We start from the raw sequence: 27,913 nt of genomic DNA on the forward strand, positions 1-27,913 counted from the left end.
TTCCGTTTGATCCGTACACATGTAAAAATCATTGCCTCCTTCACTTTCTAAGTGCTTGGAATTATTCTTTTCCTATTAAGATTTACATTCACTAGGGCAACACACGCTTAGCAACCAGGACTTGCAGAAGCATCAGATGCAGTACAGATAGGCATACTGTGCTAACTTACCACCCATTACCTTAGGAAGTTCATTTTTTTGGTGGCCTGTTACATACCTTTACCTTGTGCTGGGCTCTGAGGTGAGCACATGGTTTGTTACATCATTTATCCTCATGATAACCTTAACATTAGTTATTCCAGTTTTAAAGAGAAACCTGGGGCTCCAGAGGAAGCAGTACTTTTTCCAAGGCCTCCCAGACTGTGGGTGGCAAGCCCAAGGTTCAAGTACAGGTCTGATTCTGAAACCACATGTATGTAACAAAAGGCCTCTACTTGCTGCCTTGAAGCCAGAAAGGAGCTAACCTCACTTCCTCATCTACAGAAGAAAATACACACACACATACACACACACACAGCCCAGAGGTGTCAAAGGACCTGCCCAAGGTTGGCAGTTAGAAAAAGCATTGGAGGCTGGGCACAGTGGCTCACACCTGTAATCTCAGTACTTTCGGAGGCCAGGGCTGGAGGATCATTTGAGGCCAGGAGTTTGAAACCAACATAGTGAGACCCTGGCTCTACTGAAAACTAAAACACTTAGCCAGGTGTGGTGGAACATGCCTGTAGTCCCAGACACTCAGGAGGCTGAGATGGGAGGATCCCTCAAGTCTAGGAGTTTCAGGCTGCAGTGAGCTATGATTGCACCAGTGCACTCCAAACAAAAAAAAAAAAAAGCATAGCAAAAATTTAAACCCAGTCTCCCATGTCCCTTCATTCCACCTCTTTGATACAAACTTGTAGCCTTCATAACTGACGCCTGTAGTATTTTGGGAGAGCTAAGTTCCACTATTTGCCAGAGACGGACATTATTTTCAAACTGTAATGTTTCTTCAAGACATTTCATTAGTCACATTAGCATGTTTACTTCTTAGACTAACAAAACAAATAGCTTTAAAAAGTTCACTTCCCGAATCTGTGATTAACTCATGAAGAGTTAGGGGAAATTACCTGGGACTAGCTCTAGACACATTTTAGTTTTCCTAGTTAGCTGAAAACCAGAAATAAGACAAAACTTCTTTAAATCCACCTTAATAACCCTTTTACCTAAAAATCTCAGAGGAACTAGTCAGGAGACAAAAGGTGGACACTTCACGAGGCCAGGTGAGCCACTTCTCCATGGCTTTTCATTTCAGTCATTATCTGTTCCTCAGGGACGCCTTCCCTGACCACCTGTCTAAATGAAATTTCCCAACATAGCACACTTAGGACTCTGCTTCTGGCCACAACAGATTAACTGATACTGGCCTAGCCCTCCGGCAGTAAGCAATAATAACACTGGACAAAATACATGAAATTACAGTTTTCAGACATTGGGTAAAAGGAGGCACAAGACTGTGGTCCCTGAGAGTCCCTTCATAACCCTTTCTGACTTTAGGCACTTTCCAGACTGTGGCACAGGGAGGAAGCCCAGCATAGCACAGCATTGCTGCTGAACTGAAGAGACAGAAATTGGGACTCTGGATTATGGAGACAGTCAGAATGTGCAGAGCACGGTCCCATCGAGAGAGTGCTTGCAGAGGAAGAGTTGCAGATATTTGCATAGGGGTGTCCTGGAGGCTGTGGCTAAATACCAAGCTACTCCTTTGTAGGACAAGAAAGACTCCATGCGACTGAGCAAAGAACACTAGGGAGCTGAGAGTTGAACTACCAGAGCCTGAACAGGTCTGGAGATGCTCAAGTGCTGATCAGCCAGAGTGGGGAAATACCAGAAAGGCTGCACTAGATCTACATAACAGGGCTTTAAACCAACCCTGGGAACTACCAAGATGATCTGTAAGGAAACGAACTGCCGGGCAGAACAAAATCCAACACTCTAGTACAGAACATAACAAATGTAGACATTGAACTCTGTAGCATTCATAATTTATAGCATACAATACATAACCTCTAGACATGTGAAGAAGCAGCAAGATACCATCTGGAACCAGGAGAAAAGTAGCAACAGAAAGGCCTTGAAATGACAGAGATGATGGCGATTAGCAGATAAAGACTTTAAAACAGTTTTTTTTTAATGGACTAAAGATTTGAATAGACTCTTCACCAAAGAAGATATATAGACATTCGCATATTAGCAAATTAGTAACTAGGAAAATACAAATTAAAACTACAATGAGATACCCCTACCTACCTATTAGAATGGTTAAAATTTTTAAAGACTAGCTGGGCGCGGTGGCTCACGCCTGTAATCCCAGCATTCTGGGAGGCCGAGGTGGGCGGATCACGAGGTCAGGAGATCCCAGACCATCCTGGCTAACATGGTGAAACCCCGTCTCTGCTAAAAATACAAAAAAAAATTAGCCGGGCGTGGTAGCGGGCGCCTGTAGTCCCAGCTACTCGCGAGGCTGAGGCAGGAGAATGGCGTGAGCCTGGCAGGCGGAGCTTGCAGTGAGCCGAGATCGCGCCATTGCACACTAGCCTGGGCGACTGAGCGAGACTCTGTCTCAGGAAAAAAAAAAATTTAAAGACTGAGCGTATCAAGGGCTGACAGGGATGTGGAGGAACTGGGACTCTCATATTCTTTTGGGGTGAATAAAAAATGGTACCACCACTTTGGAATATAGTTTGGAAATTTCTTTTTAAAAATAAACATACACCTACTAAATGATCCAGGCATTTCACTCCTAGGTATTTACCTAAGAGAAAAGGAAATACATGTTCATACAAAGACTTATGCATGGATGTTTAAGCAGCTTTACTTATTAAAAACCTCCAAACAGAGAACAACCCAAATGCCCGTTAACAGATGGATAGATACACAAATTGTTGTGTATGTCAAGCCAGGAGCTGTGTGTGAAAGGGCTTGAGATTTTATTCTGCCAGCAAGGCAACAAAGTATCTTGTCACAGTTTTATAGATACAGCCAGAAGACACAGGCTTTCTGGGTCAGAGACAAAAGACAGTTTATTACTCACAGCAATAGCAGTAGCCAGAGAAACATCATTGCATCATTTCTCTGAGCTGCAATCCCACTGGGTGACACGAAAAGGGCCAAGTGTTGCTGCACATGCAGTGGGGTGCATTATGGGAGAGGAAACCTTGAGATTCAGAAACCCTGACTTTGCACGGGGGCTGCTGGCAAACATGCCGCTACTCCTCTCTGGAGACAGGTGCCTCCACCAGGATTTCTGTGAAGAAAACTAAGTCAACGTTTTATTGGCTCTGGTTGTCAAGTGTATACCTTTCCTATTGCGGCATAACACATGATCACAGATTTAGCCATGTAAAACAACACCCGGTTATTATCTCACAGTCTCTATAGGTCAGAAGTTTGGGCATGGCAAGTGGGACTATTTGGGGTCTCACAAAGCTGAAATCAGGGTTTCGGCTGAGCTACATTCTTATCTGGAGCTTTAAGTTCTCTTCCAAGTTCATCTGAGGTGTTGGCAGATTTAGTTCCTGTGGCTACAGGATTGAGTCCCACTTTCTTGCTGGCTATTAGCCATTATTATTAGTAGTAGCTATTATTATTATTATTATTATTAAACTATTAGCTCTTAGTCCTTGAGGCTGCCGTCAGGCCCTGGCCATGTGGCTTTTCCACAACATAGCAGTCCACATCTTCAAAGGCAGCAGAAGATCCCCTCTCCAGTCTGCTATGATGGCATCTTAGATAACATAGCCTAAGGCAGAGAGTATCCTATAATATTCACTGGTACTAACCACACTCAAGGTGGGGGGATCATATACAGTCTTTACATTATGGGGCAAAAATATTGGGGGTCATCTTATGATTCTGCCTGTCAAGGAGAGGTAACTTGGAAGTCATAATTAAGCTTGAATATTTGCTTCACTGATTGGATTTGTTTTAACCTTAGTTAATAAACAGATAAGAATTCAAACTGAAAGAATTAATTTTCACTATACTCTCACAGACAATACTAGTAAAAGCCATTTTTGTCAAGCCACACCTATAATTAAAGGAACTGGACAATAAGGTTAAGCCCTGAATTGCTAGAGAATTTTCTGCTAAGCTGGTCTAGAAATTCTAGGCAATCCTCCATTGCATGGTAGTGCAGGACTATAAAAATGACTGCAAGCTGAAACTGTATTAAACACTCTTAATAGTCAAGGGGAAAAATTATGGTTGCTATGTGACCTTTAAAATTTCTTGTAAGAATATTAAAATCTCTCTTACTGTTGGTTTTAAGTGTATAGGAAAATGAAAAAATAATGAAACTAGTATTCATTTAGTACCTTGTATTTCATTAGTAACAGCTTTATTGATATATAATTCACATACCATAAAACCCAAAGTACATAATTCATTAGTTTTTAGTACAGTCATCCCTTGGTATCTGTGGGGAATTTGTTTCAAGACCCTCTGTGGATACCGGAATCTGCAGATGCTCAAGTCCTTGATATAAAATGGCATAGTCTTTGCAAATAACCTATGCATATCCTCCCATATACTTTAAATAATTTCTAAATTACTTATAATGACTTATACAATGTAAGTGCTATGTAAATAGATGTTATACTGTATTGTTCAGGGAATAATGACAAGAAAAGTTGTCTGTGCATGTTCGGAAAAGATGCAATTTTTTTTCTGAATATTTTTGATCCACTATTGGTTGAATCCACAGATGTGGAACCTATGGATATGAAGGATTGACTGTATAGTCACAGAGTTGTGCAACCATCACCATGATGGAATTTCAGAACATTTTCATCACCCCTAAAAGAAATCCCATACCCATTAGCAGTCACTCCTTATTCGCCACTCCCAAAGCCCCAGGCAACCATTCATCTACTTTCTGTCTCTGTGGATTTGCCAATTCAGGATATTTTATAAAATCATACAATCTATGCGGTCTTTTGTGATTGCTTCTTTCACTTAGCGTAATGTTTTCAAGGTTACCCATGTGGTAGCATGTACCAGCACTTCAGTCCTTTTTATCAGTGAATACAATTCCATTGTATGGGTATACCACATTTTGCTCATCCATTCGATGGACATTTGGGTCACAATCACTTTCCTCATTTCTGTCAATAAATTCAGCTTCAGTACGTTTTTGTGGCTGCTTATCTGAAGTCTGTCAATGGTGGCTGTATCAACAGTTCCACCATGAACTATTTCTTCTGTAACTCCATTTATATTTGATTCAAGTTTCACTTACAGCATCATCACTTTTGGGCTTTTTTGCTGCAATTTCATCTTCGTTGGTCAGTTCCCTCTTTTGATTATCCATTGTGATGAAACGTCACATGGGAGACAAGAAGGCAACACAACTGCACACTTTGCTGTCTGTGCATGAACTGAGTAACAGATACACAGTGACCAGTCACTGATAGACTGAAAGTTGTATGATTGGTCACTGATCGTGATGTGCATCTATTATTTGCATAGTGATTTGTGGACTGAAGAGCTAGCAGTGAATTGTGTACTTTATGCAGTTACTTAGAGCTAATATACCATGGTAATTTGAATGTGCTGTTGAGGGAAGGTGTTATTTAACTAAAGCATAGCGGCTGAAATTCATGCATATCAGAACTGTGGGAAGTAAGGATGCCCTATTTTCTACTGGAATACAGAGGGCAGCTAAAAGTAGGTTTTGTCTAAGGAATTAGGATACAAAGAGTTTGGCATCTGGGTAACTAGAAACCACTTGAATATGCTGATGCATGTTAATTAATTCCTTTCTTTTGGATATACATTGGTTTTTTGAAACCCTACAAACAAGTAAATCAAAAGCATTTAAGTCCACCACGGAAATACTCATGAAGGTGGCAGAGAAAGATTGAGGTTAAACAAAGAAGTCAAGTTCTCTCACAAAGAAGAAAACATCTCAGTTTCCATAGCTGCTGGGAGACATTGGAAAGAGACATGGTGCACAGTCAAACTCCTCCCCGAGCCCCTTTCCTGTTCTCATGAGGGCTTCACTGATTTTCTCCAGCAGTAGAAGCTCCAGACCACATCTCACTTGGCTGCTCTGGGATATCTGATATCATTTATGCAACCTTCTAGAAATTCTCTCCCCCTTAACCCTGGTTCTCCTCTTTTTCCTCCTCTCTATAGTCCTTCTCAGTCCTTTTCACAATTTTCTTTTGCTCTATAACTCCAACCTTAGCCCCACATTTTTGTACTTGTCAGGGCCCCCCTTGTTTCTTGCTACCTTTATGTGCATCCCTTAGAAGAACTCATTAGCTCCCATGGCTCAACTATCACTTGTCTTCAAATATTACTGACTGGGTACAGTGGCTCACATCTGTAATCCAAGCACTTTAGGAGGCAGAAGTGGGAGGATCACTTGAGCCCAGGAGTTCAAGACCAACCTGGGCAACATAGCAAGACCTGGTTTCTCTATAAAACAAAACAAAATAAAAACAAATATTGATTATGATCATATATGTGCTCCACCCTGGTGAAGAGTTGGAAATGTCACCATGAATAAGACATTGTCCTTATTCTCAAAGAACCCATTGAAACATGAAGAAGGAAACCTCAACCACTCTTATGGGTACAAGTAGGAGAAACCCTAGCAGAGGAAGAAACATTGATCTGTGTCTATGAAGGATGAATAAGAGAGAGATTGGGAATGGATAGTAATAAAATTGCACAAGATTTCTAGGCAAAAATGTTATATCTCTATTGAAGGCTATAAAAATAGGCCTGAATAAATGGAGTCACATCATGTTCATCATGTTCAAAGTTGTCAATTCTTTTACTCATATATGTATTTGCTACACCTGTTTGGTATTTGATACCATAAAAAAGGTATCATGCTGTACATAGCCAGTTCAACTTGGTTTGTTTTCAGTCAACATTAGGTTTTTGTGTTCTAAATGAAAAGCCAGTGTATTTGTTAGTTCTTCACTGAGACAGTTATTTTGTTTCCTCTTGTTTTTTGGTCTTTTTTTCCCCATTTAGAGATAATAGGTGTTTCAGGCACAATTAAGGGTATGTGTAAAGACCAGAAGTGAGAGATAATACAAATGCATGTGGCTGAATAAGCTTAGCAAACATAATGAGAGAGGCAAATAGCAAGAGATAAAGCTGGAAGCACAGCCAGGGACTATTTCACAAAAGATGTTACATGCCATGCTTAACACTCCCCTATGTGTCTGTTCAGCACAGAGCTTGTTTCTAAGTCTTGCTTATGCAAACCTCCATTGGACATTCCCTCCAGGTTGCATCTGGACGCCTCACATTGACCATGTCTAGAATAAAATTTATCATGCCCTAAATGTCCTCTCCTCCTGGGTTTCCTACCTAAGCCAAAGTACCCATATTCACTCAGTGTCTAAGCAGGAATACCCACCACCTGTGACTTCTCCATCCTCCTCAGCCCCTACATCCAGTCAATTCAACAAGCCTCCAGAAAGTTTCAAATATGCCTCCTGCCACTGCCCCATCTTAATCCAAGTTCCATTCGTCTTTTACTTAGATTGTTGCTACCCACGCATCTGGTCCTAAATTCCTCCAAGTTAATAATAACTGTCACAGCAAGACCTACATCCAATATCACAACTGTGAAATCTACCCAATCCCTGCACCTGGTCGGAAGTTATTGGTGTCCCTCCTGAGCCTCTAAAGCACCCGGGACATATTTATTTGTAATATCACTCACATTGTGATAGCTCGGTTATTCCTTTATAAATCCCTTTCATTCATTGCAGTACGAGTGGCACACCATAAGAACTCAGTAATTTATCTCTGTTAAAGGAAAAACAAAAAGGATTACATAGAATGCTTAGATACTAAGGAAGCATTCTAGCTTCTTGAAATGTGAATTTTGATGTTTAAACAAAAAGATACGGTTAATGCTATTATGTCCATTTTCAACAGATAATCTGAAAGTTGGCAGGAAAAAAAAAGGACCAGCGCAACCAATTTGAACAAGACTCAGTATTATGAATTCTAAAGAGTGACATACATTTAAGCAATCTTAGCCCACCTTGAATTTCAAGAACAGGTGAAAATTTCATTCTGTATTTGATTACCACCAATTCCACAGCCCCAAGGACTAACTGATGACAAATTATACTGATACCGGCACAAGAACAAAGATAAATAGCAGCCTACAGGCCTCTCTGAGAGAACCAAACCTTTCAAGTTGGAGAGTAACCTACTTAAAAACTGTCTGGGGTAACAGTTTTATAAAGTTTGATGTCTGTTATTACTTCAAAATGTGCCCACTGTACTTTCCTCACACGGAGAACCCCCACAGCCTTCCTGACTCTGCCTCTGCTACTGCCACTCTTGTCAAAAGACATTCCAGAATGAATTTGTCTTGGGAACTTGACAGACATATCAGAAGTTCCCAGGGAAGTAGGAAGGAGGCGACACCTTAGTCATCACAGAACAATGTGGAGCCATGACTACTGCAAATGTGCAAATCAGTGTGGCCTGAGAAGGATGTTTCCTCTGAGGGACAAGCTTTTAAAGGAGGCTGATGGGGGGCCAAGGAGCAGTGGCTCACGCTTGTAATTCCAGCACTTTAAGAGGCCAAGGCAGGTGGATCACCTAAGGTTAGGAGTTCAAGATCATCCTGGCCAACATGGTGAAACCCCCTCTCTACTAAAAATACAAAAATTAGCTGGGTGTGGTGGCAGGCACCTGTAACCCCAGCTACTCAGGAGGCAGAGGCAGGAGAATCACTTGAACCCGGGAGGCAGAAGTTGCAGTGAGCCCAGATCATGGCACTGTACTCCAGTCTGGTGACAGAGTAAGACTCCATTTCAAATTAATAAATAAATAAAGGAGGCCGAGGGGAGAAGATCACTTGAGCCCAGGAGTTCAATACCAATCTGGTTGCAACATAGTGTGAACCCCAAGTATCTGAGACAGGTCTCAGTTAACTTAGAAAGTTTATTTTGTCAAGGTTGAGGACACGTGCCCATGACACAGCCTCAGGAGGTCCTGACGACATGTGCCCAAGGTGGTCAAAACACAGTTGGGTTTCGTACATTTTAGGGAGACATGAGACACCAATCAAGATATGAAAGATGAACATTGGTTCAGTCCGGAAAGGCGGGACAACACGAAGCAAAAGCGGGACAACTCAAAGCAGGGAGTGGGCTTCCAGGTTGTAGGCAGATAACAGACACAGTTGCATTCTTTTGAGTTTCTGATGAGCCTCTCCAAAGGAGGCAACCAGATATGCATTTACCTCAGTGAGCAGAGGGGTGACTTTGAATAGAATGGGAGGCAGGTTTGCCCTGAACAGTTCCTAGTTTGACATTTAGCTTAGTAATTTTGGGTCGCCAAGATTTATTTTCCTTTCACAATAGTGAGAACTTTAGCTGGGTGTGGTGGCACACACTTGTTATCCCAGCTACTAGGAAGGCTGAGGTGGGAGGATTGCTTGAGCCTGGGAGGTCAAGGCAGCAGTTAGCCGTGATCACGCCACTGCACTTCAGCCTGAGTGATAGAATGAGATCCTGTCTCAATAAAAAAAAAAGAAAAGGAAAGAAAAAGGCAATAAAGTGATCAATCCTTATTTCTATGTAAATGTGCCTTTTCCCCATCAGCATACAGTACATTCCAATATCACCACTTACACTGTGCTCCCCTGCGGCAAGGCTGCTGCAAGCACTGAGTTCCACAATACACGGAATACCCTGCCGAATGGAGGGCAAATCCACTTCCAGCTCTTTCCCCTCGCGGAGATGATAAGAACGGCTGACAGTTTTCAGGTGCTTCACGCCTTTATATACCTGAGCCTCCTGGGAAAGCCTCTCTGCCAGTTGTGACAACAAAAATCTGCAACAGCACTGATAGAGCAGAGCAATTCAGCTGACTTTATTCTCCTGAGCCATCCAGCTGTACACTTCCAAGGTGTCAGCACCTCCGAAAGAATGAATCAAACCCTCTTGGCGTAGGCTTTGGTCATTTAGACCATCTGCTCTAAAAAGAAATAGAAGAAATTTAAACAAGAAGGCTTTAAAAATATTTTACTTGAAAGAAATGCCATTATTTGGTATCGCAGTAGCTGGCAAGAATCATCTTGACAAAGCTTCAGATATTTTCTGCTTAAAATTTTTAGAAGCAAGTTTCTACTCCTTCTTGTCTCCATTATGATTCTAATTACTTAAATGAAAAGCATTGTGCTGTAAAAAAATAACAGTTCTGAGCAAGATGCCATTGTGAAATGATCTACATTTTCATGTAGATTCAAGTCGCAGGAGTTTTCTCGAATAAGAGATGGCATTGTTCCTTTGATAGCAGCTGCCTAGTTCTGTTTTCTTAGCTTCTTAGAATATGGAGCTAACAAGGATAAGGTTTTGGGTTTGCTTCCCAAGTAAGGAAATTATCATCAGAGGAAGAACGGGGAACAGTTTTCACTGATAGCAACACTGCTACAATTCCCAAAAAGTAATTCAACATGCTTGTCCTTTGCAGCAGTAGATCAGCGCTGTCAACTCTCCGTATGAAAAACAGCACAGATGTTGTACAGCTATTATGTAAAATGGTCCCCAGAGTCAAAGGCTGTGGAGAGTTCTAGCACAACACAGACAGGGACAAGCCACTGGACTGCGGACATGGAGGCCAGTGGTGCCTGGTGAGAGTCACTTCCATGTGCCTTCCATCTCTTTGTCTTCCTCCCATGGAATCCTGTGCAGCCACACAGCTTTGAAGGGACAGGAAAGAGTGGGAGGAAGATGCTTTGGATGAAGAAGAAGGACTGTTCCATCTTTTGATAACTTTAAACCACTTTTCGTTTTTCTCTGTCCTTTGGATAAACTGATCCAGAGAACCATTTGGATCTTCCCTCTCTCTTCTTTTTTCTCATATTCCCACCAGCCTTTTGCACCACCTGCAAAGCCTGAGAAGCACCTGATTGTAAGGTCATTATAAAGGTCTCTAACCATTTCAGCTTCCCTAATCCAACCTCACAGCTGAGACACAAGGGCTCAGGAAGATAAAGATAGAAAGGGGATGGAAGTATGGTTGGGTAGATGGGTGCGTGAAAGGACATTAAACTTCTTTTCTTTCTTGAAGATATATTTGCATTGTCAACAGCCAGTTAAACTGGCTCAATCTGAAAATTTAATGAGGAGGGGAAGAGGGTATTTAGTACCGGTGACTGCTATGCCCCAGGATATATTCAGGAGTAAAGCCAGAACTTCCAATGGCCACTCAGAAAAGCAACGACAAAAGTGGGGAGGTGGAGGGGAGAAGGGAGACTAGGAATAGGAACAGAGAGAGCAGAACAGAACTCTTAGCAGGAGAAGATACTGGCTTTTCATTAAACTTCATCTAATTCCTCAGCAGGAGTGACATGCATCTGCAGCTCACATCAAAGCATTCATTGCATTGGGTCAAACTCATAAAACCAGATCCAGGACTCATCAACTTTGTTCCTGTATTAGCAGCATCCTGAAGGAGCAGGTCTACCAGATAAACTAAGAGGACCCTTGAGTGAGCCTCTCGCCACACAAGCTCTCAAATGCAGAGAAGACCCAGGGGGTAGATAACAGGTCCTCCTCTCATTATTCTCCCATCTCAGACTCCAGTGAGTTTGGTCAGCCTCCGAGGTCCTGGAAGCATTTAGAACAGCAGCTCCAGCCATCAGACTGACATGAGATAAGATCTTATAAGCCAGAATGTCAGTTAGCATTACATAAGACTCAGGGGCTTAACAAGCGAAATGCCACTCGAAGGCTTCACTCTGAGATGCAGAGAATGTTCTTGTTATGGTGTCAGGCCCTGTTGCAGAGGCCTGTGGTGGTATGTCTAACTTGGGCCAAATCTGGATCAGGACTCAGAGGACTTGCATGCAGAGATCCTGGGGGAAAATTCTCTTCTGCATCCTGGATCAGGTCATGGATGCCACAGAATTACTGAGAATGAGGCACTTCTCAAGTAAGCCCCTGAGGGCAGCAGTTAAAAGGACAACCGGGTTTATCATAAACTTTCAACTTCCTGGTTTCAATTGGATCCAGACACATAAATACCAAAAATATCAAAGGGAAAAGGAAAGTCACAGAGCTCTATACAAGTCCAGAAAAATATGGCAGGAATGTTCCAGAAAAGCCAAACCATTAGCAATCTCAACATTAAAGAGTAATGAACTCCACCTTTAGGTTTATGTTCTGATATTTTTATCTTCACATTGTGCTGATATTTTTATATTCACATTTCATGTTGAACTCTGATACTCAAACTTGTGGCCCAGTAAATTGCTTGTGCTATTATCTGCACTTTCAAAATGAAAAAAAGATCATGATCTTCTCACCACTGTGTGGCACTGCATGTGCCTTTGGGGATTTCTAAGTACTAACTTATATATAACTCTTGCCGGGTACAGTGTCATGCACCTACTCAAGTGCTGAGGTGGGAGGATGGCTTGAGGATGGTCCCAGCTACTCGAGGCTGAGGTGGGAGGATGGATTGAGCCCAGGAGTTGGAGTACAGCCTGGGGAACACAGTGAGACCCTGTCTCTAAATTAAATAAAATATATAACTCTTAAAAAGTGTACACATATTGGTATGGTTTTGCTGTGTCTTCACCCAAATCTCACCTTGAATTATAATAATCCCCACATGCCACGTGTCAAGGGCAAGGCCAGGTGGAGATCACTGAATCATGGGCGTGGTTTCCCCCATACAGTTCTCATGGTAATGAATAAGTCTCACAAGTTCTGATGGTTTTATAAACGTCAGTTTCCCTGAACAAGCTCTCTTGCCTGCTGCCATGTAAGACATGACTGCTCCTCATTCGCCTTCCACCATGATTGTGAGGCCTCCCCAGCCATGTGGAACTGTGAGCTCTTTCCTTTATAAATTACCCAGTCTTGGGTATGTCTTTATTAGCACCATAAGAACAGACTAATACGCATATGTTATGCGTATCTCATAAACCAAGACCAAGGAAACATCATGGAACAAATTTGTCTGAAACTATTTATGGGAACCCTTGGAATAAAAAGTAGGGATGAACCTTCTGAGTCTACTGAAATGGAATTAAGTCGATGGAAATTTCTTTGAAGGGAAATGAAAAGTTGAGTGATGCTCTGCCCCAAGGAAGAAGCACAGCTTTCCTAAAATCTACACTGACTGTCCCCAGATGCAGCCAAGAGGTCAACGACCATCCTCCCCAAACATGCAGGCACAGCCCAGATTTTGCCTCAAAAATGAATATTCAAAAGAAACAGGGTAAATGATTTCTTTGGGACCATTTTTTTCTTTTCTGTTTTCATGTTTCTATAACTAACCTCTCATGGTAAGGATTTGAGTGATATGTGTCAAAGTACTAAAAAATCAGAAAAGTGAAAAATTTACCTCCCCAAAGTGTACTCATTTCCTGTGGCTGCCATAGTAAATTATCACAAACAGAGTGGCTTGACCAATGGAAATTTATTCTTTCACAGTTCCAAAGTCCTATATCCAGGTACCAGTAGAGTGCTGCTCCCTCTTAAGGCTCGTGGGGTGGATCCTTCCTCGCCTCTTCCAGCTTCTGGTGACTCCAGGCGTTCCTTGGCATATGGCTGCATCACTCTCAGCCTCCAGCATCACATGGCCTAATCCTTCTGTGACTTCTGTTCCTTTTAAGGACATTTGCCATTGGATTTAGGGACCACCTGCATAATCCAGGATGAGCTCATCTTAGCATCCTTCATTGTATCTGCAGCGACTCCTTTTTTCCTAATAAGGTCGCATTCACAGATTCTGGGGGCTAGGACGTGGAGAGATATTTTGGGGCACCCATAATTCACACCACTATACTAAGTATACTGTGGACTTCCATGTCTTTACAAACTTCAATTGCTTAAAAATAGACAACCAATATTTACTTCTATCCTTTAATGCTGATTAAAAGAAAAATGAGGAAAGCTCTTCATCCTTCTGCTTCACATGCCATCTGGAACACAGCTGGCATATGCTTCAAAGGTGAATGTCAAGAATCTGGTGCAAGCGTGCCCCAAGCCAACTGCACACACGTAGTCAACTTCAAGAGCATGTTTTCCTAAGTATACTGTTCATACTTGATTATCTATATGCAATGGAAAAAGTCTAGTTTCCACACCACCTGGTTAGCTGCAGTGATTGCATTTTCAGAAACAAAAATCTACAGATGCTCTTATGCTGATGACAAGACAAAATGTTTGGGAAAACTATGCATTTAAAATGTTTTTTAAAAAGTCTCATTGTTTACTAGCTGTGAGATCTTGGGCAAGTTATTTATAATTATCCAGTGTTTCAGTTTTCCCATCTGCAAAATAGTATAATAATACCTACCTCACAGGGTTCTTATAAGAATTAAATAGGTTAGTATTTGTAAAGCATTTAAAACAGTGTCTGGCACATTGTAAGGACTACATAGGAGTTTATGAAAATTTTGTTAAAAGCCATAATGAGAAATCACACTAAATGCTGAAGAGATACAAACACATTCAATGTATGCATATCAATTAAAGGTTTTGGTCGCAAGTAACAGAGATGCAGACAAAAGTTTTTAGGATACAAACAGCTTGTAGAGCAACTAGGCAGGCTTAACAAATGTTTGGGGACCAAGGGAAGATGGGCCACAGAGGACGCAGCCAAGGGGACCTGCAAGGAACATCATTGCAGGTTCCTTGGATGCCATAGCTAGTGTCTGCCCCAGCTGGGCTGCCGAGAACCACTGTATGGGGCCACCTTCATCTTCTATACTGGGAGGCGGAGCACTGCATTCCCCCAAGACCCCTTTAATAGAGATCCACGCAAATAAGAAGGTAGAATGCTGACAATCAAAATAACACCTCCACAGTATGGCTTGTCTACATAAAATCACTGCATTTGTAAAGTTGGATTGAGAGGAAAGCATACTGATAAGAAGCTGCCTCATACTGAACTGTATGAAATAAAAAAACTGTACCACTTCCTGGCTGTTTGGCTTGGGTGAGTTAACCTGAATCTTAGTTTCCCTCAATAAATGTGACTGATAGTAGATTATTTCTGTTAATTCTTCTAAAGTGTTTAGTTCAGTGCCTTACACATGCTGAAGGCTCATTAAGCATGAATGCCTACAAACCTGTGATCAACGGAATTAAATCTTTTACTTCTGAATATAAATTGAGTTCTGTATTTCATTGTAGAACTATGCTTATTTGAACTCTTCCCTCAAGCCCCTTCTCAATTGCTGGCCTTCTTGGCACATCAGTTTTCCTGAGCTTTCTCTCTCGGAGTCTCTGAGTACTTGTTGCACATATTGCTCATAAGGCAAATATCACATGCTGCCTTTATTCACCAGCTGTATCATCTATACCCATACTTTAAGTATGCAGTGCACTAAGAAGCTAATGTTCTTATTCAGAGGTGAAGCCTGTAAACAAATTTAATACAATTTAATGTTTCAATCTAATTTAAGTCATAAGAGCATTGAGACCAAAACACACGTCATGGGGCAGGCAGTATTATCACAGTATTACAGATGAGTCAGTTGAGACTCAGAGGGGTTTGCCTAAGGTCACACAACTAATAAGAAGCAGAGCCCAGATGGGTCTGTGTGGTTCTAGAGTGCATAAATTCTGCCTCCTAAATTGCATTATCAGTTTCTTGAGGGCAAGAATTAGGTTGAATATGCCTTTGTGTTTCCCTTATAACCTGGTAAAGTCTTGAAAGAGGCAGGGCTATAGCTTTGAGGACCAATGGATAAAATGGCAAACATTTTAAAACCATACAACCCATTGGTGAATGGCTAGAAAGCCAATGTGTTCTTGTTTTGTTTTGTTTTCTGAATCTAATAAGTGAGGTGTGGTCTCTCTATGTTGCCCAGGCTGTCCTTGAACTCCTGGGCTTAAGCAATCCTCTTGCCTCAGCCTCCTGAGTTGGAGCTCCCACACAGAGTCCCCACTGGTGTACTGCCTAGTGGAGCTGTAAGAGGCCACTGTCCTCCAGACCCCAGAATGGTAGATCCACCAACAGCTTGCACCGTGCACCTGAAAAAGCCACAGACACTCAATGCCAGCCCATGAAAGCAGCCAGGACTGGGGCTGTACCCTGCAAAACCACAGGGGCAGAGCTGCCCAAGGCCATGGGAGCCTAACTCTTGCATCAGTGTGACCTGGATGTGAGACATGGAGTCAAAGGAGATTATTTTGAAGCTTTAAGATTTAATTGCTGCCTTTTTGGATTTTGGACTTGCATGGGGCCTGTAGCTCCTTCGTTTTGGCCAACTTCTCCCATTTGAAACAGGTGTATTTACCCAATATCTGTACCCCTATTGTATTTAGGAAGTAACTAACTAGCTTTTGATTTTACAGGCTCATAGGTGGAAGGGAGTTGCCTTGTCTCAGATGAGACTTTGGACTGTGGACTTTTGAGTTAATGCTGAAATGAGTTAAGGACTTTGGGGGACTGTTGGGATGGCATGATTGGTTTCGAAATGTGAGGACATAAGATTTGGGAGGGGCCGGGGAAGAATGATATGGTTTGGCTCTGTGTCCCCACCCAAACCACCTTGAATTGTAATAATCCCCACTTGCCATGGGAGGGACCTTCTGGAAGGTAATTAAACCATGGGGGTGGGTTTTTCCTGTGCTGTTCTCATGATAGTGAATAAATCTCATGAGATCTGAGGGTTTTATAAAGGGGAGCTCCCCTGCACATGCTTTTTTTGCCTGCCACCATGTAAGACATGACTTTGCTCCTCATTCACCTTCCACCATGATTGTGAGGCCTCCCCAGCCATGTGGAACTGTAAGTCCATTAAATCTCTTTCCTTTTGTAAATAACCCAGTCTCGGGTATGTCTTTATTAACAGAATGAGAACGAACTGATACAAAAATGCACCCCAAAGAAAAGCAATGGCAAATTAATCTACTGATTTTTGTATAGTTATATATAAAGTTCAACTAAGACTTTGAACCAATGCCTTGATTATGGCCATCTCTGAACAAAACAATGTAACTCAATATCATAATGTTTACATTCCCGCAGCTGTGGAGTTCCCCTGGGAAACCAGACAGTTCAATCTTGTTTTTTCAGAAGGCCTTATTTAAGAAACCTAACTTATTATTTTTTATCTTTTTTTTATTATACTTTAAGTTCTAGGGTACATGTGCACAATGTGCAGGTTTGTTACATATGTATACATGTGCCATGTTGGTGTGCTGCACCCAGTAACTCATCATTTACATTAGGTATATCTCCCAATGCTATTCCTCCCCCTTCCCCCCACTCCACAACAGGCCCTGGTGTGTGATGTTCCTCATTCTGTGTCCAAGTGTTCTCATCGTTCAATTCCCACCTATGAGTGAGAACATGCAGTGTTTGGAAACCTATTTTTAACAAGTACTTACATTTCTAATTTCATCAAGTATGTCAAGAACATAAAGATAATCAGATTTAGAGTGCTAAACCAAAAAAGGCTTTACTTTTCTCATGTATCCAGAAGCTGGAGGTGAGCTTTTCTAGGGTGGTATGGTGAGTGGCTAAGGGATTCCACCATGGACTCAGTCATCATCCATCTTCCAGCTAACCCTTCCTTTCCAGGTAGTTTCATTTTCAAATGCATTATTCCTAGGTTGCAAAACTGCTCCACCTCCAGCGGCATGCCTACATTTCAGATACAGAAGGAGAAAAAGGCAACAGGCAGGAAGGAACATCAGCTGCATTGAGTTTTCCAGAAGCTCTACCCAGAGACTTCTGTGTGTACATAATTGGCAAGAGCTGCACTGCATCGGCATGCCTCATTGCAAGGGAGGATGAGTTTTTTTCTTTTTTTTTTTTTAATTGTTGCTGTTGTTTTTAAATCCCAGTATACTTTTTTTTTTTTTAAAGATTTTTTTAGAGACATGGTCTCACTATGTTGCCCAGGCTGTCCTTGAACTCCTGGGCTTAAGCAATCCTCTTGCCTCAGCCTCCTGAGTAGCTGGGACTATAGGTATATGCCACCCTGCCTGGCTCTGGGCATATTTCTGACAAACAAATCACGGTTCTGATGGTAAAAAAGGAGAGTGGATACTGGGTAGGTAACTAGCAATGCTTGCCACAAGTAAAACACATGTGAACCGTGGATTATGTTGTTTTTCCTCTAGATATTTCAGTACTTGAATTTCTTACATAACAAATCGTTTATGGAGCAAGGAAACAATGGAGAGATCCTAAATTAGGGGCTGCAAAACTATCCACAGGGCTGGTTCCATTCTACTGGTTCTCAATGGTCATATTATGCCCTTCTTTTTTGTCAACTGCTAGTTAGGACATTGCATTTCAGGAGGAGCATATTACTGCCATAGGCCCTGAAAGAATCCTTATCTTAGCAGATGCTAACTGGTACATTAACCTGTCATCAAAGGTGCTTTTTGTCTGTGTCTGGCCACTCAGCATTCAACTGCCCATGTCTTTCATTGCTGGTCTTCCTTGACCTGGGACACATGAGGGATTTGAGGTCAACCAGCTGGTGCAGAGGAAGCACTCAGTAAATATGATCTGCTAGTTTCATTATTATTATCTCCTCACAACACAAGCTCTTCAAGGGCAGGGCTGATGTCTTATGCTTTGTATCCCCACTTTGCTTGACTAGGAGAGGATATTGAATTATCTGCTGATTAATGCAATGGCTTACTTTAACTCATGCCACTGACCTGCACATTAAGGCTACTGCTGTCATCATCTATGTAATTCCACTCATGCGACCTAAGCAAAGGATAAATGTATTTTGTTTCCAAGTGTTATCGTCTGTGTGGACTATTTTTCTGGCATCCCCAAGGAAGCAGTTGTATACCCCTAAGGGAGTCTGCTGATTAAAAGTTTTAGCTTTAGACTTAGACTGAATTAGCTCTGAGTTGACTAGCAAATCAACTTGTCAAATGGAGGACTCTGGGACATTCATTTAGTCTCTTGGAATTTCAGTTTTCTTATCTGGAAAATAAGGCTGATATCTACCTTGGTTGGTGTTGTATGGGCCATGGCCGGGCCTGTCCACATGAAAGCCCAGGGTGGGCATGGGTGGAACAGCCCAGGGCCCCATCGTGCAGACAAAGCAGGGACGTAAAGGCCTAGTGAAGCTGGCCCTCCTGAGCAGCACAACCACTGCCTCTCACGGTGACGTAAGTTGTTTGGGAATGCTGCTGTGGCTGTGAGCACTGAGGGCAGCGGGTCCATGCTCTGTGCTCCTCTGCTCTACTGGGCATATCGTTCTCCTTGGGCTTCTAAGAGCCCTAATCTTTGGTGGAGGCACAGTGAGCTGGAGAGACCTTTGAGGGGAGGGCAAAACCACCTATGTATTTTTCTCTCATTACTATCTTTCCAGTGTTTGTTGCTTTTGCTGAAGAAAAACCAAACTTGAGTAGAGCCTAAGACATCCTTCCTGACAGCCTGGAACCCAGACCAGGCTCGCCGAGGTCTGGCCTAGCACTAGTGGTTGCAATAACTCAATGTTATTGCAACATTGTGAGATCATGAGTGTAAAGCCCCTGCCACAGGGCTTGGCACATGGCAGGCTCTCAATAGGGATTATTTGTGCTATTGTTTCTCCAGTAGCACCTATGAGAAAATTTGTATTTTGTTTTGGAGGAATGAACATGCAAGAGCTCTTTGCATTTCCTGGAGATAGAGGCTATGCAAAGCTAAGATTTTTAATTCCTGTTTTTACTACATAATACCAAAACAGGGCACTTGAACATTTTGTAATATTAGGCATGAAAGCAGCACTGTGAATCGGAGGGATAAAGTCTGAATCAGTTTTCATGGAACTATTCTGCCCCCTAAATTCCAAATTAGCAGAAGATAAAAACCAGGAACGAAAATAAACATTTTAAGTGGAGCTTTGGATTTCTCATAATCCACCGTGTTCTTAGAGAGATCAGTGAATTCAATCCCCCCCCTCCTTTTTTTGTTTTGGAAAAGATTACTTATTGGGAGGTTACTAGAATATTTCACTTAATTAAACTTGGCCAAAAACAGCTCTGAAACTTTGCATCTTAGAAACTTTCTCTCAGTTCCAGCTTGAAAATCTTGCAAAGAACTTAGACTGGTCTTGTGTGAGTCAGATGTGCACCCCTAAACTAGTCAAATGTGGTGAGAAGGGTCATAAAAAATTTTTGGCTCCTGCCAGAAACAGAAGGTTAGCAATGCAGGCACAGTTATCTCAAGAGGAAATGCTGAGCAAAGGCACAGCTGACCACTACACACTCATGTGAGATTTATGTTGAACATAATAATTGGCCGGGCACAGTGGCTCGTGCCTCTGATCCCAAAACTTTGGGAGACCAAGGGGCAGATTGCATGAGCCCAGGAATTCAAGACCATCCTGGGCAGCATGGCAGGACCCGGTCTCTATGAAAGCAAAATTTTAAAAATTTGCCCGTGGTTCCAGCTATTCAGGAGGCTGAGGTAAGAGGGCTGTTTGAACCCAGGAAGTCAAGGCAGCAGTGAGCCATCATTGTACCACTGCACTCCAGCCTGCGCAACAGAGTGAGACCCTGTCTCAAAAAATAATCATCATCATAATAATAATAGCTACAATAATTGATTGAAAGTAATTCAGGAAGAAAAATGTTATACACATTGGCCTCTAACATGGCTCAGAGAGGAGTAACAGGAGTGAAAGAGCAGAGAGAAAACTAGGGAGAAATAACGAAAACAGAAAAAAACCAGTGAACCACCCCTTCAATCCTCTGCTTCTCTGTTATTATACTTCTAATGCATTTATGTAAAATTATGTGCATAGAGTAAAAATTTTAAAAATATAAAATTACAATTTTAAATAATCTTGTTATTTTACAATAGTTTTATAGAAAATTTGCAAAATGTATACAGAGGGTTCCCATACACTCCCTCACCCAGTTTCTCTTATTATTAACACCTAATAATTACTAATTACTAATAACTACTAAGGCACAGTTTTCACATTTAATGAACCAATATTGACATTTTATTAACTACAGTCCATAGTTTATTCAGATTTCCTTAGTTTTTACCTGATGTCCTTTTCTGTTTCAGGGCCCCATCCAGGGTGCCACACCCCATGTTTAGGGCCCACCCAGGGTGCCGCACTCCATATTTAGGGCCCACCCAGGGTGCCGCACCCCATGTTTAGGGCCCACCCAGGGTGCCGCACCCCATGTTTAGGGCCCACCCAGGGTGCCGCACCCCATGTTTAGGGCCCACCCAGGGTGCCGCACCCCATGTTTAGGGCCCATCCAGGGTGCCGTACCCCATGCAGCGGTCATGTCTCTACAGGCTTCTCCTGGCTTTGACAGTTTCTCAGCCTTTCCTCGTTTTTGATGACCTTGGTAGTTTTTGATGACCTTGGTAGTTTTGAAAAGTACTCACTGGGTATTTTGCCAAATGTTCCTATATTGAGATTTGTCTGTTTTTCTCATGATTAGACTGGGTTTATGAGCACTGGGGAGGAAGTCCATGTAGCTAAAGTGCCATTCTCATCATGTATCCAGGGTACATACTGTCAACTTATCACTGTTGATATTCACATAGATCACCTGGCTGTGCTTTGAGCAGTTTTTAATAAAACCAATCACAATAACATGAGAGATAGGACATGAGAAGCAAACATGCATCAGGCAAATCAGGATTTAATTGTATGGTTTCTAACTTTAGGAATATTACTTCTCATCAGCAAGAAGAGGAGCTTTTAAAATGTTGACAGACGATTTCTAGAAGTTCAAGTAATACAGGGATATTCGAGGTAAAAGTTTATGTCTGTATGATTGACAAATTACCTTTGTTGGTCCCTTCATTAATCACATTAGTCAAATTCACTGAACATTATCTACTTAAAGTAAAAACAACTTTAAAAAATTCATGGAATCACTGATGTTTGATGCAACTGGTATTTGATACCAGTCAAGCTAATTAAATTCTTCTGTAAAAAGAGTTTATCTTTTCATGAGTTTACCCAAGAGTAATAATAATTTTAGATTTTAGCCCTTTGAGGCCAATTAAAGGAAATCTTGATAACTGAAGTTTTCTTTTCATAGTTTTTTTAAATAACAAAGCGTTATAAAAATTCAACTACTAATCACCTTCTACACTCTCAAATCATAAGAAAACAAGTTGAAATGGTGCAAATTTATTTTTCAGGTAAAAGATATAAAACATAAGGTATGAACGCTTAGGCTAAACTCCAACAGGGCTAGATAATGAGCCATGATGAGCCAAATGCAATCTGGTACCACTGGCCTTTCCCACATGAAAGACTAAATGATGGCAGGTGTAATATATACAGAGGCAGGAAAAATTGCAGGAAATTGTAAAGTTTTCCCACATTAAGGGTTAAAGTAAAAATGGTATTCCAGTTCTCAGGGAAAAAAATTCAATCAAGCATACAACACCCTATTTTCAAAACTATGACAAATTAAGGTTTTAGTGCAAAATTATATGGAGACATTTCTTTTTGAGGCAGAGACTCACTTTGTCGCCTAGGCAGTGCGATCTCGGCTCATTGCAAATTCCACCTCCCAGGTTCAAGCAATTCTCATGCCTCAGGCTCCTGAGTAGCAAGGATTACAGGAGCCTGCCACCCCGGTGGGGTGTGTGTGTGTGTGTGTGTCTGTGCACCACCCCGCCAGGGGGTGTGTGTGTGTGTTTTTAGTAGAGATGGGGTTTTGCCATCTTGGCCAGACTGGTCTCAAACTCCTGACCTCAAGTGATCCACCCACCTTGGCCTCCCAAAGTTCTGGAATTACAGGGGTGAGCCACCGAGCCCAGCTTTGGAAACATTTCTTATGTTTACCAATCAGGAAGAAAACTCTAAGATAGGGTCTGCTGTCAAGCAAGTGGAAACTTTTGGCATAATTCTATCTTCTTCCCTTCACAACGTACATCACAAGTCAAATTCCCTTAAAACTAACGTAAATACATCTATTTAAGGTGGTTTGATTAGATGTTTCTCAAATATATTTAATTAAGAAACTCTTTTCGGCTGGGTGAGGTGGCTCACGCCTGTAATCCCAGCACTTTGGGAAGCCGAGGCGGGTGAACTGCTTGAGGTCAGGAGTTCAAGATAAGCCTGACAAACATGGTGAAACCTTGTCACTACTAAAAATATGAAAATTAGCCAGACGTGGTGGTGGGTACCTGTAATCCCAGCTACTCAGGAGGCTGAGGCAGAAGAATCGCTTGAACCAGGGAGGCGGAGCTTGCAGTGAGGTGACATTGCGCCATTGCATTCCAGCCTTGGCAACAGAGCCAGAGTCTGTCTCGAAAAAAAAAAAAAGAAAAAAGAAACTATCTTTATTATGACATTTATTTGTATTACAAGGAACCAGTGTTCTAAGGGACAATCTCTGATAAATGCTGCTGTGTGGCAAATAAATGCTGCAATTCTGAAGGTAGAAAGTTGAGCAGTAACTGTAACCCGTTTTAAGTGTACCCAAGGAAATGAATAAGAGACACATCTCAAAGGTTCTTTTTGTTTCTTTATAGAATGAATATTAAGTACTCTTCATGAGTTTACCCAAGAGTAATAATAATTCTAGATTTTAGCCCTGTGAGGCCAATTAAAGATAATTTTGATTATTAATGTTTCCTTTTCATTTTTGTTAAATAACAAAGCATCATAAAGAAATTCCAGTCTTAAAAAAAATGCTGCTGCCTGGAAAACATAGTGAAACCCTGTCTCCATCAAAAAAATATTTAAAAATTAGCTAGGTGTGGGGGCATGTGCCTGTAGTCTCAGCTACTCAGGAGGCTGAGGTGGGAGGATCACTTGAGCCCAGGAGGCAGAGGTTGCAGTGAGCTGAGATGGTGCCACTGCATTCTAGCCTGAGCAAGAGTGAGACCCTGTCTCAAAACAAAAATGAAAAAACAAAACAAAAAACCATGCTGATACAGAAATGGGAAAATGCTACAAAGATATTGCCATAGTACTGAAAGCACACAGCATAACAATCATTAATGCTTTGAAGCATTTAAAAACAGTAAGGGGAATGTCAACATAAAAAAGAGCAACTACGAAAAGGTGAGAAATGATCAAGTTATCTCTGGTCTCTTAAAGAAGTTCTCAGACCTGGTCTGAAGGGGTCTTCTCCAAATGACAGAGTTGATTTAGCTCCATTCTCTTCAGCCCCTGACATGAGGGCATCTAGGGTGAATATGGGAGCTCACCAGGTTCTCCCAAGGACAGGGGGACCCTGCAACAGCTACGCCTGTCCCAGAGACCAGACCCCCGCAATCTCCTTCATTCCCTCTAGGCCAGCTTCATCAGAAATCATGTTTTTAATGGCACAGTTATATGTCAAAAAGGAGGAGAAAAGGAGCCCCTAGTCCACCAAAACAAGTGTAAAAAGGTGGCAGGAGGGGAGGAGGGTTGACACTGATGTTCTTAATATCTGAGTTGGCTGAAATTTGTAAGAAGTTTTTCATGAGAAACCATATTATAACGGATGAAGAGCTTTTCCACTTCAGCTCTATCATTAATAACTAATTATAAAGACATTACTATGAAAATATACAACCATTTATAACATTATTTTCCTAAAAAATAAAAAAGCATTTTGTAGTCTGAACACTGTACACTAAGTATAATAATTAACATATGGGGAAATGACAGACAAGCTGCAGTGGTTTCCTAAAGCCTTAGGGTTCCCTCTAAGATTTATTCATGGGCCCTCTAAGATGATAGCATAGCCTTTTTTTGGTTCAATATTTTCACAACTTGTTCTGCCTATTTTAATTCTTATAACAATTCCTAATTTAAACATTGTTAATCAGCAAATGTCCTAAGTCTTGATTCAGAAATCTATGGCATAGGTAGAATGAAAAAATAAATACCTTAAATAGAAATACTTTTTCCCTAACTCTTGTTTCTTTTTTCTGTTTTTCAACATAAAAATACACATTTCAAAACATTTAAAGATATCTGGGAAACTGCAACAGATATCTTTGTTCACATGTGAGTCTGAAGGGGCCAGTGACGGTGCAGCAAGGCGAGCCTGTGGCTGCAGGCGCACAACACAAACTCCACAAACTCTATGATACTGTAAGAAGGAAGTTCAACATATTCTACAGGCTCACACTGACCTGAAAGGACAAAATTAAGAAAAAGACGTGCCTCAAAGAGCAAAATAAAGAAAGATAAAAAAACTGAGCACCCTTTACAATGTTGTAATAAAATATTAATTTCTCTTTATAAATATTTGGAAAAAGATAAAAGGCAAAACTACACATAGAAAGAGGTCAATGATAAGTGTTTATACAGTCAGTTTTCTGTGACGTGTGAAAAAAAAACTGATAAAAAAATCCTTTGAGGTAATATCAAAGTTCATGATTCTCATCCCATCAACATCACTGTTTGCTACCATAGCTTCTTAGTTGTCCAGCTAGATTTTATGCTATGAACTGATGCATGAGATTTCATAAAACATTAATACCTCTTTTTTATACTATAATTCTTTCACTGGTATACCATAAAGTAGTATTACAAATAAATTATGACTATACTTCATCATAAATAGAAATTAAGAAAGTACACTTTGCCAAACTGATTTCTGACTCTTTTAAATTGTATTTATTCACTCCCCACCAACTTGAAAAATCTTGTAAATTACAGAGGGTTTCCTAGTCATTAACATGAATTAGTAATGCTATAACTTAATTCAAAAGCAATTACTTCTTAAAAATAGGGCACATACCAGGAAAGCTTAGCATCAGCCAAAGCTACTAGCACACCATGGGCAAAAGGCCAACTCTGCAGGGATATGTAAAGGTCATTTTATGGACAATCTATATAAAAACTGCTCTCAAGATATTTTGCCCATTAGAATTTGTTTACAAATGGAAATCTAATTTGATGATTTTAGGCCTTTAGGCTAGAATCTCACAACCAGAAAGAATAACACCTTTAATATGAATTCTTATGACATTGTCAGAAAGTTTAACCATTGATTTTTAAACTCCTGTTAAAATAATAGATGACAGTAAAAAGAAATTCAAAGGGAAAGAAACAATACATGAAAAAGCTATGGGGTAACAGATGTTGAGCCTACAATTAAAAACTATTTATTTTAAATGTTTTCCTATGTATAAGACAGAAATACCAAGCACTTTCTACTTTTGTATTGTCAGAAATTCCATGAAAATCCAGAAATGAAAAAAAAAAGTGAAGGATAGACATGCATCACATGCATCTAGCTGGCTGACTGAGAAAACCTGAGAAATAGCACTAAAAAGGACAAGATAGTATTATTGCATACTAAAGAAATATGACAAATGCCTGCAAACACTTTTTCTATTGAAGCTTTTGAAATAATACACCCTGACTGTCTAACAAAACCAGTGCTGAAAGCTGATAAATATTGACGGTGGCACCTGGTGATTTCCTTCCAGCTCAGCCACAGCAATGACTCTGGATGCCATCAGCACTGCCCCCACAGGCATATGCTCTCCTCTGGGTATGTGGGAAGTTGTGCGGTTGGGGACCAGATTGCTGCAGGTGCTCTCAACATCACTGGAAAGAGCTGCCAGCCAAAGGAAAAAAATGAAAAAGAAGAATGCCTTCCTATGTTTTTCCACAGATATAATCACTATTTCATGCCTGCAAAACCTAGAAAAAAAAGAAAAGAAGCTCCTTTGTTCCAGATAACCTGTCAATTCGGAATTCCAAATACCATTTTCCTTACAGGAGTAGAATATACTATATATCCATATTCATCTTCTTATGGAATCCTTGATGAGATTTTAGTTTAAAAGCAGAATCAGGATCCAGATGCTGAATGGTGCTTCAGCAACCTCACATGAAGTGACTTTTGGGTTTGCCACATAGTCTGAGTTTCTTCGTTGTGAGCAGCTGGGCCAGGCCATTGAGGAACACCAAAAAGATGGTCATGGACATGACAATCACATAGTGGCTGATGCTGCAAAAGGAGAAAAAGATGTTACAGGCAGACAGAACACAGGTGACGAAAATCATGAGATTCCTCTGAATGGTTTTAAATGGACAGATGAAAATCTCCACTTTCAGGAGCTGGAGTAGGTGTTCTTTACCCTATTCCTCCTGCTAAGTACAGCTGTCTGTTGGTATCTGGTTCCAGGACCTTCAAGAACAGCTGTCCGTGGACTGGTTCCAGGACCTTCCATGAATACCCAAATCTTTGAATGCTCAAGTCCCTGATATAAAATGGTGTCGTATTTGCATATAAGCTATATACATCCTCCTGTATACTTTAGACCAGGGGTCCCCAACCCTCCGGCAGTGGACTGGTACCAGTCTGTGGCCTGTTAGGAACTGGCTGCAATGCAGGAGGTGAGTGGTGGACCAGTGACCATTACTGCCTGAGCTCCGCCTCCTGTCATATCAGTGGCGGCATTAGATTCTCAGAAGAGCACAAACCCTATTGTGAACTGTGCTTGCAAGGGATCTAGGTTGTGCACTTCTTATGAGAATCTAACGAATGCCTGATGATCTGAGATGGAACAGTTTCATCCCGAAACCATCCCTCACCCCCACATACACAGCGGCGTGTGGAAAAATTGTCTTCCATGAAACCATTCCCTTATGCCAAAAAGGTTGGGGACTGCTTCTTTAGATCATCTCTAGATTACTTACAATACCTAATAAAATGTAAATGCCATGTAAATAACTGTTACACTATATTGTTTAGGGAATAATAGCAAGAATAGAAAGTCTGTACATGTTCAGTACAGATGCAATTAAAAAAATATTTTCAACCTATAGCTGGCTGAATCCATGATGTGGAACCCAAGGATACAGGAGGCTGACTATACAACTAAAAATGTTGGACACTATAAACAAGCATAAGATGACTCCAGGTGGTGGAAAGAGAGCAGACTGGTCAGTGATCTTGGGACCCAAAGAATTCCCTGAATTTCCTTTTGCAGGAAGACAGCAGCAACCTGGAAATGC

The 27,913-nt window shown here is 41.2% G+C and overlaps 1 protein-coding gene across 4 annotated transcripts in view; it reads right to left on the reverse strand.

Moving 5' to 3' along the window:
- Positions 1–25,535: 25,535 nt before the first annotated feature.
- PIGN (phosphatidylinositol glycan anchor biosynthesis class N) overlaps positions 25,536–27,913 on the reverse strand; it is a 139,087-nt gene continuing 136,709 nt past the window's right edge. For all 4 annotated transcript variants that reach the window (XM_054461285.2, XM_054461286.2, XM_054461287.2 and 1 more), the window contains one exon: positions 25,536–26,903. In XM_054461285.2, the coding sequence (XP_054317260.2) occupies positions 26,780–26,903 (124 nt within the window). In that variant the 3' untranslated portion in view covers positions 25,536–26,779. The remainder of the gene's footprint in view (positions 26,904–27,913) is intronic.

Source organism: Pongo pygmaeus, chromosome 17 (assembly GCF_028885625.2).
Source record: "Pongo pygmaeus isolate AG05252 chromosome 17, NHGRI_mPonPyg2-v2.0_pri, whole genome shotgun sequence".
NCBI classification, from domain to species: domain Eukaryota; kingdom Metazoa; phylum Chordata; class Mammalia; order Primates; family Hominidae; genus Pongo; species Pongo pygmaeus.